Consider the following 14,236-nt stretch of genomic DNA (forward strand, 5'->3'; position numbering starts at 1 on the left):
TATATATTTATTTTATATATATATTAATATATATGCATTTATTTTATATAGATAGATAGATAGATAGATAGATATAGATATAGTGGGGTGTGTATGGAGGGGGGTATTCCTGGCATCCTCCTTCTCTCCCTCTTCTGTTGCACCACTCACCTTGCCCTATCTGGTCTAATTTAGAGCTGGAGAGATGAGGTGAGACCATATGGAGATGAGACAATGCTAATAACGTGGGACCACATTTGAAGTGTCTGAAGTGTTTGTGACCAGTGAGGCTTAGCCCTTTGATCATCAACAAACTTGATGGTTTTTCAGGTTCAAGGAGACGTGTAGAAGGCACACAGGAAAAAACACATGGAAGGATAAGAAGAGCCACTTTGGATTCTCAAGAGGCCGGAACAACTGAGGAAAGAGTGCGTTTTTGTCTCTTCATATTTTAGAAATCTTGTATTTCTGGTCCACCACTGCTGACATGCAGGGTCCTCAAGTGATACCATCCACTGCTGCAGGGTCAGTGAGTTACTCTAACAACACCGGATTATTAAACAAAATGGACAAATGCAATATTTTTATTTCAAATAAATTTATACGTATAGTTTTGCTAATAATTTTCATTTTCATTACCAAGCATCAATTCCTAAAATATTTCTTTTACTGAGTTATGAATACATTAAAAAAAAAACAAAATACATATAGTTTCTAAAGCAAACTCGGTCGAGCTAAGAAAGTGGCTCTCTGATAACTGAAACTTATGGTACAGAAAGAGGCCGGCTTACCATATTTACTTGCAGAAGTTCGGGACACGGTGGAGTTATTTACAGAGTTGTAGGCTGTAACTTGCTTGGGAACCAAGGCCATTACTGCATTATCAGGTACCTGAAATACAAATATAATGTAAATCTCTCTTCAAAACAATAGCAATTTTCTGTGGTATTTCTTTCCCCATTTGTACACATTTCTGACACAGCCACTAAGAATAGGAAAAAAAAACATATCACTGCGTAGGTGTCACTTTCTGTATTTCCTTCCATCTATTCTTGTTTCGGGTGAATAAACAGAGAATATCTTATTACCCTTATGTGTTTTGCTTTGCCCACACATACATATGATGACTGACAGTGGGAGGGAGAGTTTAGCAGAGCATTGTGCAGGCCTGTGTGAGAGAGGATGTCACAAAGTCTCTATTCAATAATACCTTTCCTCTAGGGTGGCGTGTTTGTGTGTGTGTTTGAGAGCATTTGTATGAAGATGTGAAGTGTGTGGAAATGAATGAATGAATCAGTCAATTGCATGCTCCTCCTTCCCCAGTCTGCCAAATAGGATTCAATTAATGAAACTGGGATGCAGCCTCTCCCACCAGTACACACACACACACACGCACATAATGCCTCTATTCTACATAAAATGACTACCCAGGCTGCAGGCTAAGCCCGGGTTAATTGAAGTGATCTTTATCATCGTGTGGGTGGATGCAACCGAGGGGGTGGGGACTTCAGCCCATGTGTATGTGTGTGAGGTCTGGGGCGTTATTAAGATTGTGTTGTTATTTCACCCTTTCACTCAATCTGCTCCTTATGCATAATATGTTTATATCATTGTCTGTATGAGGCCCACAGGGCAGATCTCCTCCCTGATCACTGATCTTATATGTCGAACCCATATGAAATAAGCAGAGCGCAGTGGAACATAATAGAATGTGAAAAAGAAGGAGTGGCATTTGGGGAAATAACATTTGGAGAATAAAGGCAGAAAACAGAGCACACTTTCCTGAAAGAGAGGAGGCGGAGAGAAATGTCTCATTATGGGCCTGAAAGATCAGATATGGAAAATGCCATTTCTTCTTTTCTTTTGCTTGTAGCTACCATGTGACGTTTTCCCGAATGAGAAGTTTCCACTTAGTTTGTGATGCAAACTGTGACAGTACAACCAAGTGCGGGGGGGAGTTTGGCTAGTGGCAGATCAAAGCTGATTAGTGTAATAAAGAACAGCACATGATTCTATTCAGTGTGTCTGGTTGGCCATATTAGCTTCAGATTGGACAAACAATACTGATGGAAAATGTCTGAAGGAAATGGCAAAATATAGCTGCACATCTGGGTTCTTTAAGATGGCATCAATCAATAGAGGGCATCAATGGATTTGATCTCACTCACAACGATCTACGGATTTCAAATCAGATCATTTCAAAGAAATGAAGTCAGTAACAGAAGATTAGAAATGCTAAATATGGGACTGCAGATGCCCTTGACTGAAGCTTGAATGTGTTTGTGATGTCCCCTCCCTTTCTAGCTCTGTTTAGCCTCCTGACAATTTCACAGACGAAGCCATGTTTTTTTTTCTCCCTCTCTCGGTCTGTCAAGGATAAGGTGCCCTTATTCCCCAGCCTGAAAAAATGAATTAACTTCTGTCTTCATTATCTTATCTCCAATTTGAATCAGCCCCCTAATCCATTCCACCCACGCTTCATACTCACAGCCTGTTGACACTCGCTGCTGCTGACATTTAATTTAGGCACCACGTAAACTGCACTTGGAGGGCACAGTCGCTACTTGCTCAACTGCTTGAATTATTAACACCTTATTGACAATACAGGCCTGTTTCCCCATCCAAACTCCTTCCATGTGACTGGATGTGCAGTTATGAGTCATGTGGCACAAAACACCTGCCGATTCGTGTCAAAGTCTCTGTGTAAATGCACCGATGTATTTAATGAGTGACACATCTTTGTATTTTGTGCATTTGTCTTCGTTTGACGGTCTCTGACCAGTGATGTGTGTCCACGCCAACATTAATCAAAGTCAAAAACAAGATGATCCCCGGAGGCAGCACACCTGAAGCCCACTCCACACAGGGGATTACTCCTAAGTGTCACTGTGCTGTTGGCAAGTTCCTTGCCTCACCTTGTGAGCCAGGCAGATAACATGTGGTGTATAAGGGGATGTCCTTATCTGTCAAGTACTTGATAGATAACTGCAATAAGTGAACTCTAGAATTGCATTGTCAGCTTAAGGAAAAGGAGAAGATGAGTTGCAAAAGCAGCCACAGATAGTGAGATGATGTGTAGTAAAGAAAGGGAGACAGATTGTATGCAATACTAAATGCCAGGTGCTTGTGCTTACTATCAAAATTTCCTCTAAATGTTTAAAGTGATACATTTGAGGTTTGCTGCTGAAATGCAACAAAAACTTTCTTTAAAGTTTGTGCAATTTCAAAACGTTGTGACTCAGCCCATAAAAATATGAAATAAATAAATAATAAAACTACCCAATTCTAATTTTGACCAAAAAAAAAAAAAGTTTGTCATGTAAAGTTGTCCATGTCTAATGTAGATTTTCAGCTCAGGATAGGATACAGGAGCATGCTCGATGTTGTTTGGCATTCACATGTGCAGCATGGGTTTGTCCATGAGGAGGAAGTGTCTGAGAGAAAGGACTGATGTTATGTATGCCTTTAGGCGCTACAGCATCAGAACCAGCATACTCATCACATTATGCTCCTTGTAATTTTGTGCTCTTGCTCAAAATGGTATTTAAGTTAAGAACTGCTGTCTTTACACGCTGTGGAGACGCAGCACGTAGAACAAACCCACAAGTACATGTGGGTAAGAAGGCGATCTAAAGACAGCAACTACATTAAAAGCAGTGCTTTGCTGCCCCAAGAGGCTATCTATAAGCAAAGATCTGCCATTTTTTATTTAATTACAGCATTTCTTTTTTTAATGGGTGTAGTCGTGGAACTTTAATTACACCTTGTAATGTGAATTTCTGTACTGTATTAACTACAAGCCTGAAATTATAAGGTTCAAAGTTTCAGCTGACACCATTCTCTGTGCAATGTGGTGTAAAACTTTGATTTTCACGTGTACATGGGCGTCCACACCATCGACAAACACAAAGCAAACGTTCGGAACTATTAAATCACTGGAACACAATAATGAGTTTAATACAGGATCCAGCTGCATTTTTCTGTATACCCCTAAAAGCGTACCTGATAATGGGACAGCATGTTCAGTCTCTTCCAGTCACCTTCGATCTTTGTGGTGATGTCCTCATCCTGCAGGATCATGCGCTGTCCTCGACCCTGACGCCACTCTGCAATTGAGATGGAATTTAAAAATATATATATTTCAAATAATCTTCTTATAGAAATCCATCAGACCAGGTGCAGAAATAATCCTTTAGGAGACACAAATGCAAAACATAAAATAGAGATGTAATGATTACACAGATACTTGATATCTCTGAGAAGTTAGAAGACCTCACCTTGCAGCATGTATAGTCATCCCGTTCTCAGTTTATTCTGTCGCTCTCTGGAGTTTATCTTTATACCCCTTTCTACTTCTACTCGTCTCCCCACATAAGAGCACTATATCCCAAATTACACAACAGCCAGACCGACTGTCCTTGAAGAGTCCACAGAGGGAAAACAGACGATGCCAAACAGAAAAGTCTGAGTGTTATGCTTTCAGGCCTTCCCCAAAATAGTGATACCTTAATCAAATTCAGGGATCCAGTCAAACGAAACATACACAATCCATCCCACACACAGCCCGTTCAACTGATTATATTTACTCTTTAAAAATCTCACCATATAATTTAGGAAACAACCATTCTTTCATATAATAAACATATTTTTAGTCAAATATTATTATTTGTAAGGAAAAAAAATAGTTTTGTGTTATAAGGTTGAAAAGTTCTGATGGCTCTAGTTTTCTTGGCTTCTTTTTATAGCTTGTGCCTAATTCTGTTAGTCAGATATATTCGGATTCTACACTGGCTGTTTCTCTGTGTAGCAATCCGAGTCTCCCTATGGGCTAAAAAGTCAGTTTCTAACTCTGGCTTAAGTTTGCAATTCTTAGATGAAGAACAAGCACACACCAGAGGTAAAAAAAAAACCACAACTTTTTTCTAATAAGAGTGTCAAACATTATTTTATCATCACCTTGATCTCTTTTTTCTTTGCTTTCCACAGAAAAATCAATTAACATTGTCTAATAAGACTGAATAAAGTCAAAAGGACATAAAAAGGTCTTTGGGTGGGGGTAAAAGGTTAGCAAATAGGTAGAACTAAAACAGAAAAGGCTTCTGTGCTAGACGACTTAAATTAATCACCCTCCTCTTTGCTCTTTTCTCCATTTGTTTTGCTGGTGTACTCGATGGCTGTAAATATAGGGTTTGTGCACTTCTATTTCTACCCACAGAACTAGCCTTCACGTTTCAGCCTCTGAAGGTACTATCGGTTCCTGTGCTTCCTTCATCAAACTTTCATCTTCATCCCGCTGCCAAGCTGCTCTTAATGTTGTTCAGAATCTCCACCGAGGCGGACCACAACACAATTCAGCGAGACAACAAAATTGCCAAAAAATTGTGCAACTTCAATACCCAGAGTCTGCTGACCATCTAATTTCCATGCTTTTCAAAACAAACAACTTCCAGTCCGCGTTTTTCAATGACTAGGAAGGCTTTTACATGACCTTACATCCAAATTACATCTGCATTACATATACAACAGGCCTTGTAAATCTGCGCAACCTCACTACAAAGCAAAACAAAAGCTTTGATAGAAACATCTCACGATACCCCAGCAACATTATAATGAGTGAAAAAGGAAAGCCATCTTGAAAACAAACAGGCAGATGATTTCTCTATTCTTTTTGCAGACATCATGGGCTTTATGAATATGTTATTGTGCCTGCACTACTTGCTGAGCTTCCCACTTCTGTCGGCCACTGTCATCTCCTATTCTGAGCACAAACAGAGAAACAAAGCGGCAATCACCGCGATGCTTGGTGAGGCCTGTCTTTGGAGGATTGACCAGAATTGTGTTAGCAATTGAAAAATCTGCTGGAAATACAGATTCTCCTGTTGTTTGTCTATACAGTTCATCTTCCCATAAAGATGCAAATAAGCGCCTGTCTCCAGGCAGGGCTCAACAGACGAACGGGGAACAAAAAGAACGAGAGGAAGGAACAAATAAAAGCATAAACCTGGTGTGAAAACTGCAACAAACTGAGATCACACGTATTCCCAAATCCAGTGGTATCTAATCAGGATGTGTGTGTGTGTGTGTGTGTGTACACTTAGTCTTCAGGGGAATGAATAACAGCTGAAGGTAAAGTGAAAGGCTGAAGGTGACTGTGGTACTTGACAAAGAGGCAAGACACAGGTTTGCTACTGCCAGCATTTGCACAAAGACACCAACACACACAGGGCTTACTTCTTTGTTCCTAGGTCCTATCTTCATTTGTACTCTACAGAGGACTGCAGCAGAGGGCAGTGGAATTAAAAACAATACCCCAGGATAACAACGCTTCTGGCAAGTTTATCTCAAGACAGGCCTGCAAAAATCCTATTATCCTTATCAACAACTGTGTGTCAGAAGTTACAAAAGCCACTGGTGTTACCTGTACATGTAGTTAGAAAATAAAGTGAAATAGAAGATGTGTTTCCACTGAAGAGTTATCATCAGTGTTAATTGTGCAATACCAGGAAAAAAACAACTCACAGACGTGAACGGATATGTCAAACCTGTTTTAAGTCTACTAATGGACTTGTGATTAAGAGAGAAACTTCTTTTAATCTGTGCAGCAAGTGTTAGAAATACATTTTAATAAAGTTTCTTTCTAACATTATTTGAAATGTCTACTCATAACAGAGTTGTTACACTCCTCATTAGACGGATACAAGCACTAACCACACGGTGTGAATGCTTAACCAAGATGTAGGAGTGTTTAGTATTGAAGGTAAAATTGCTACATGCTTACACAACACAGTTTCAGTTAGGGAGACGCTGCCTTGGCCATGTGTGGGGGTATAAGATAGTGTTCCTATACTGCTGATAGCGTAACTAGATACAAACTTTGAGGTACCGGTTAGAACTGACACAAGTGTAGAGTAGGTAGGCATTTTCTCACACAGGACAAGACCCCAGATTGAGGACGAAGACCAATGCCAAGAGGAAGGACCACGAGGAGAACGAATCAGGGAGCGCTAAACCACGGCCTCTTCCCAGCGATAGCCAATCACAGATATATGCGTGTCTGATATATGCTTTGAATTATAAATATTTTTCCACTTTGCTGTGTGCAGACTGCCTGATATAGAGAAGTCCACAGCTGTGCAACTCAAATTTTTAACCGTTTGATAATAAAATAGTGTGAACTACTAGATTGTCGCCTGAACTTCACTCAGAAAAAAAGAACACCACACAAGTGGGGTGCAAAATGTTTAGACAGCACTGAAAAAAATAATCAAATTGCTCTATACACACGCGTTCTCTTCTGCTTACATTTATTCATTCTCTCCCTTATGCTTGCAATCACACACACACACACACCCCCACACACTCGCACTGAGCGAGTGACCAGAGAACTCCAATTGCCAATTCCCTCTTGTAATAAAACAATAATAGAACAACACGTCCTGCCCAAATGGGGCCATAAAACAATTTCATCCAGGAGTGTTGTCAAAAGGCTAAACTAATCTTTTTACTTAGCTGTCTCAGACAGATTCCCTGTGGTATATTCCTAGCCCATCTGAGAGCTGAGGTTGGTTATAAATATGCTATTACCAAAAAACAACAGGGGTTTGAAAAAATCCATCTGGCAAAATTAAACCATAAAAAGCAACAGTCCACAGTGAAAAGACAGCCTGTAGGTATTTGGCAGGACAACAATAACGGATAACAATATTATGCTCACATGTAGTAGGGGTGTGCATGTGTACCCTACACCAATAAAGGTGTACAAGAACCCCTGAGCACTACAGTAGGATGTCTTGCCAAGAAGGTACATAATTGCACCTCTTTCCCCTAACAGTGGCCCATTAAAGTAATTACTTGCTTTAGGAAGGAAGGAAAGAAACACACAGAGAACGAAGGGAAGAAATAAAAAGGAAAGGAATGGCTCGCTGAGCGTCGCAATTGATTAGCTGATCAATCATCTGACTCAGACGCTAGTTGACATCTGAGTCGATCGATGGGAAGTTTTGGGAGGAGAGAGACCAATCTCAAGACATCTGAGCCATCACAGCCAGGAAGTCAAGTCTCCCGAGGTAAAAAAAAAAAACACAAAAAAACTTCTCTATATCTAAGAGGACTTTACTTTTTAAGAAGGCCTGGGTAGAGTGGAGAAGATAAAAAATAAAATAAAATAAAAAATCGATGTCTGTCTCAGCTCAGCCAGCTTCCTCCAGGCACACGAATAGATGATTTCTATATTTCATATTTTTTTTGTCTTTTTGTGTTTTATTCTTGTTTGTATTTTCTTCTGGACCATTGAGTCCACAATAAAGGCTGTCTGATCTGAAACACTGAATCTTAAGAACTGTTTTGATAAGCTGAACAGTATCTACAGGAATGTGAAGGAGCTCCCAATCATAGAATTATTTCAGATTTCTATTTCATTATTCTATTTTTTTTCCACACTGTTCACATAAACAAGGCAAAGATTCATACCCAGGTCCATATCAGACGCTTTCAGGCGGTGTGAATGCGGGACGTTCTTGTAGATGGCATCCAGTATCTTCTCCTTCACTTGGCTTATGGTGTCACAGTTTAGCACCTTAACCTGGATCTCTGGACTCTTCTCATTTTCTGGATGTATGCAGTTTACCACCTGAAACACGCACAAAACCATCACTGTGGTGAGTCTAATAAGGACTTGCGGGTTAAACGGTATCATAAGGTTTTATTTTACAGATGCAAAATGGATCTTTCGGAATATATACTAAAAACAAGTTGATTTAGAGCAAGGTAAAAAAAAAAAAAGTAAGGTTGTTGACAGCTTTGCAGGAAATAGGTTTGTGTGTTTTATGTTAATAATGATGATTGGTACTCAATGGAAATGCAATAATTCTGTGCCTGCCAAGGGGTCCGTGAGAGAACTGCAGGAAAAGAAAATATTCACTATGGAAACTGCTCTTTTCTCAGAGCTTGAGACGAGAGTAATTTGCTACCTGAACTGATGAGCACTAAAGTAGCTAATTATAACAATATTATCATATTCATCAGCTCTTACAGTACTGCCTTTGGGTGTTGGTGGCAATACCTGAATTACAAGATGAGCACAAATACACGTTAAAGGGGTGAGAGAATAAACGCCTCATCTTTTATAAAAGCATCATTCCAAACACGTATGCCCACGTTGTACATAAAATGAAAAATTCCCTTTAAAAGGGTTAACTATCGGCAGTTTCTAGACATTTTTCTACTGCAAGAACTGGGGTGGGTAGAAAACTATTGGTGTTGGAAAAGACAATGTGAAATATGTATGCAAATCTGTACTCCCAGAATGCTGAGTACAAACTGGTCTGACACTAGAAGAGAAAACCGAACAATGTCTAAGTTTCCCCTCCAGAAACAACAACGGTCACAGTGGAGCCAGGATAACAGACAGATCTGGGCAGTAAATCAGAGGTTCCATGAGGAGCGAGCTTCATCGTCTGTGCGCTTGTGCAGACACATACACAAACATAGTCTATTTCCTTCCTCCTCATCCCAAAGCCCTGCTCTTTTGCTTGACAGCTCGGGTCTCAACAGGAAGTGAGGTCGCCCCTCCCGTGCCCCCTTCATGTCAAGCGTAACAACGACAACTTTGTGTCCCATTGCAAATCTCATGACCAACCACCCATAACCAACCTTTTACTCTCGCCTTGTCCCCGAAAGCATATTAAGTGTCCCCAGTGAGCCCTTGGACCCGTGGGCAGGTGAACCCCTTACCAGCGTCTTGTAGTCAATCTGTTGTCTGATGAGCTTGTCTTCACTGAGCGAGTAGCGTGCCTCTCCTGTGATGGAGTCAATGGGGCCTTTTTCCATCTGCTGCTTGATGGCACAGAAGAGGGAGAAAAGAGGCTCGCCTGCACACTCCTGTGAAGAGATTTGACGAAAGGGGGACGTTTGGAAAAGAATGAAGACATTTTAAAGCCTTTTTTCTGCGCTCAGCTCACCGACAGCGAAGCGTATTTTTGTCTCAGAAGATAAAATTTTGTGGCGGGTTTTTATAACCGCTTTACTTCCAAGTGTTGCTGAGTAAGACTTATAAACGTCATGTTCCCGATAATATTGCACCTGTTTCACCTAAATTAAAGAAAATTGTACCACCTATCAATATAGAGCCATTGCCGAAGTTAGGGGAAGGTTTGATGGATAAACAATTTTTTTTAAAAAAAAAGTGAAAACCCTCCCCAAGACACTCCTGTTTATCAAAAAGAAGAGACTGGCCATTTATCATTGTTTATATTTATCTCCTCCAGCTGCAGAAAAGTGATGACTACGGAGATGGCGGAGAGAAACAGGATGATTGTGACATTTTCTAGACTCAAAGGTGGAGAGAAGTTGTGGTTTTGCTTTTAGTGAATAGTGGTGTCCTGTGAAGTAAAAAGTACACCTCCTCAGTGCTGCATCAACATGTCAGTATGCTTTCTAGCTAAAAAAGGACAACAAATCCTCCAAGTGTTAGATGAATCTTCGGTGGCTGTGGCAGAGAGGCTGTCTTTTGAATATTATGAAAACATTTTCCAAATGGAAGCCCAGACGACACACAAAATATGCCGTGTGTACGCTGTATTTTATGCACACTCATAGGCTATTTGTGCTATTCCTGTACCCAGCTGTACTAAAGGTAAACATTTGATTTAACAGACTCAAAAAAGTACATGCAGAGTTACAGGACATCAGACATGATTATGCTTGTGCTATATTGATATATCCATACGCTGGAAACCAGAACAACCAGTAACAATAATTCAGCTGTTAAATATTGTTAAAATTAGGAACACTGGCCAACTCTCGTATTATAGTTCCTTACTATCCGAACTATTAAGAGGTCCCTGAAAAGCCACCAGTGGATCCAAAACACCAGTATTAACAGGGGCTATCTAAAGAAATCACATTTGTCCCATATTAGCTTCTCCTCACGGGCTTCATGAAAAAAAAAAACAACCTCAAATTAAATGTACCATCATTACCATCATAATTTATAGTATCATATTATCCCAATACAGCACTTTATGTCAGAGTGCAGCCTTACTTGTGGTTCCCAGAGTTTTGGAAAAGTGCAATGATAGGCAAAGCCTTCAGCTATCGGCTCCTCTCTTGTGGAACCATTTTAGATCCAGTAGGCAGAAAACCGTTTTATTTTTAAGATTAGACTATAGCTCTTCTTCTTTAAAGCTTATATTTAGTTAGGTGACCCCGAACTACCTTTTTGTTATGCTGCACAAGGCTCTGGCTGCTGGGGGACCTGATGCACTGAGCACCATGCCTCAGCACCACAGTTTTTATGCTTTGTCCTATCTGTCTTCCTTTCCCCTTTCTTCTCAGCTCAGCTTTTTGTGGCATATTGCTGAAGTGCCTTGCCTTTTTGGCACGCTAGGCTAACTGGTGATTCTAAAGTGGCTGCAGGTGTGGATATGAGTGTGAATGGTTGTTTGTGTCTTTGTGCTAGCCCTGTGTAGGACTTGTGACCTGTCCAGTGTGTCTCTTACCCCGTGTCAGCTGGGATGGGCTCCAAGCCCCCCTGCAAACCTCAACTGAATGAATGGTTAAGCCAATGGATGGATGAATGAATGGAGAGCAGGAAGCATAATCACAGAAAACTAAAGAGTTACCTTCAGAAACTTGTAGAGGAGGAATGTAAACCAGTTGGTCAGCATTTTCTCCGCAACAGACTCGGTCCTGGAAACAGACAGCGACAAAGCACATCATGAACATATGATCCCTGTGCTCTTATTACATCATTAATATTCAACACCATTGTCAAATATTAAGTTGAAAATGATGGCCACTGCCATTGAATACGCCTGGGCTATGCAAACATAATTGCAAAGCCATGTATTGGGAAAGCCTTTGCACGTGCTATATGATGGCCTTTCAGACAATCTTTCGGCTTGCCTTTATGCTCAGGCACGCCAAGGGCAGCTTGTCTACAGCGGCAGGGATTTTAATATGAGGCAAAGCAATTAAAAGCCTTTATTTGATCCCAGTGGATTGATGTCGTTAGGGGCTGGAGCGGCTCTGTAATAACACTGGCCTCATTATCAAGCGCTCCCTTGCCTATTCACTGGACTAACACTCGATCCGTGCACAATAGAAAGTGAATGAATACATCTCCCTCCCTTTCTCTGCCTGGCATCCATGCTCCACTGGTGTGGCAAAATGGTGTGCATCTCTTTTTGTGTGTATGTGCTGACCTGGGCTAGCAGAGTGAGCGATCCCATGTGAATGGCTAATATGCATACATAATAACAACAGTGGTGGCAAGGAGAAAAGGAGGATAGGCAACGATCGAATGTCTTTTGACAGCAACCTTCTTGGCCAGCAGCAGGGGTGTGTGGGCAATCTGTCAGAACACCTCAGATACACACCCACACACCCCTGCCTCCATCCTCAATGAGCAACTACCATAGGCATCAATATTTCAGGATTAGTGTCCATTGTGCCCGCTTGTGTGCGTGTAGATTTTGTCCCTAGTGTTTCGACTGCCACCTGCAGCCCTCCCACCCCTCACCATTCAGACAGCCTCTTAAAGGGACTTCAAACTGAGCTGTGAGGAGGGGGGGCTTGATGTCTGCTGTGCCAGTGGGCTGGTCTGGTACCCCCCTCTCAACACTGGCACAGCACCTGGGGGGGATTAACTTCCTGCCTCTCACTGTGCCCGCACTTTTATTTTGCCGCCCTTCCTCCGTCCATAGATCCAAGGGTCAACAAGGTCACGTTTCATCTTTTCTTTCATGTGTCCTTGCTCTCTCTCTTCCTCCCGCTGGCTGCAATATTCTGGATCCTGTAATCATACACGCTTCCAAATCCTCTCCATTTCCACAAATGTAGCCTATCTATCAAAGGGATGAAAGGAGCATGGAGAAAGGAGGAGGTGCACTGGCAAGGAAGGAGTGAGGCAGTACTGAACAAGGCAAATGAAGAAAAGAACTAAAATAAATAGCTTGCCTTTGCCTCTTTAAAAAAAAAAAAAAAAGAATTCCTCAACTTGCTTTTTCTTACTCCAATCTCCAATGAAAGCTGTGTTTGTGTGTTTGTGTGTGCCTGGACAATTGCAAGGCTGTTTTAAGGCTAGTGTGCAAAAAGCACAAATTAATCCCACTGCGCATGTATTCAGAAATTATCATGTGTGCTGACTAGTGTTTATTGTATGTGTCTGTGCATGCGTCTGGCAGTGGGTGGTAACCCTGCAGTGCTAAGAAGTCTTGGCACAGCCGCACTGTTTCGCTTATGCTCATTCTCACTCATAGCGCACTCTGTGGGGAACGAGGATAAAAATGGCACTGTGACGGAGATGTTTGAACATCTAACATTAGCGTTCGGTTTTATAACTTTCGAACAATGTTCTCCAAACCTTTACTCGGCTCAGACTCAAAACACAGCACAACCTATGTTTGGGTTAATGCAATGAAATGTGCCGTGGCGTGTTGGCATGGTCGAGCTTGTCTGCTTGGCAGACAGACAGTGGGACAGTGAGCATTGAGAATGAGCTAGAGCTGTGGGGACCTGGCAATATTTCGTTCCCATTGATTACCGAGGTAGGATAGATGGGACTCCATGCCTCATCGAGTATTTAACCTTTTCGTTGGCCACACCTGCAAGTTACGTGCATTTTAATGTCCATATGACACAGTTAGTGTGACTCATTAATCAATACCCAGCCAATTAAGTTATAAAGAACCTTTTGTGTCACCGTTAATCAAATCAAATCACTTTTTTTCATTTACTGATAAACTGTTTGTTCACACTTTAGAATACAACGCAGCTCCTCCAGAATAATAGAGTTACAACAATATTAACAAGTCCTTACTCTGTCTAACAAACAATTTCTCACATTTTAAAAGCTGGAACCAGAAAGTATTTCACAGTTTTAAATGAAATCAATTTAATAATGAGTTGTTAAAAGTCCAAAATATATCGTGACAATCAACAAAGTATTATTTCATGACACCTATCCGTTTGTCTGCCTGTCTATCAAATTCAGCTTGAGGTGTCTCTCTTGCATTAAGGGGAAGTAGTAACTGCAGTTTCTTTGATTTTAGCCACATGCTAAAGCAGCACAGCTTGAAATGAGAAACCATTTCTATTTGTCACTATGGCTCTGGGTGGGTGAGGAAGATTGGTCATCATAAGTGTCAAACTGTCTTGCAGTGATGGCTTGCTACTGACTCGGACTTGTTGATGCATGTGCGCCGACATTTATTGCATTTATTGCTCACACCCAAACAGAGAGAGCGCTTATCCTTAT

The 14,236-nt window shown here is 41.1% G+C and overlaps 1 protein-coding gene across 2 annotated transcripts in view; it reads right to left on the bottom strand.

Annotated features, from left to right (window-relative positions):
* plxna4 (plexin A4) overlaps window positions 1–14,236 on the bottom strand; it is a 238,369-nt gene that overhangs the window by 17,526 nt on the left and 206,607 nt on the right. For both annotated transcript variants that reach the window (XM_005733435.1, XM_005733434.1), the window contains exons 23-27: window positions 11,601–11,667; window positions 9,712–9,858; window positions 8,449–8,608; window positions 3,982–4,085; window positions 771–870 (exon numbers count right to left, since the gene is read on the bottom strand). In XM_005733435.1, coding sequence (XP_005733492.1) covers window positions 771–870; window positions 3,982–4,085; window positions 8,449–8,608; window positions 9,712–9,858; window positions 11,601–11,667 — 578 coding nt within the window. The remainder of the gene's footprint in view (window positions 1–770; window positions 871–3,981; window positions 4,086–8,448; window positions 8,609–9,711; window positions 9,859–11,600; window positions 11,668–14,236) is intronic.

This window comes from Pundamilia nyererei, unplaced genomic scaffold, assembly GCF_000239375.1.
Source record: "Pundamilia nyererei isolate P.nyererei 1_Seehausen unplaced genomic scaffold, PunNye1.0 scaffold00052, whole genome shotgun sequence".
NCBI lineage: Eukaryota > Metazoa > Chordata > Actinopteri > Cichliformes > Cichlidae > Pundamilia > Pundamilia nyererei.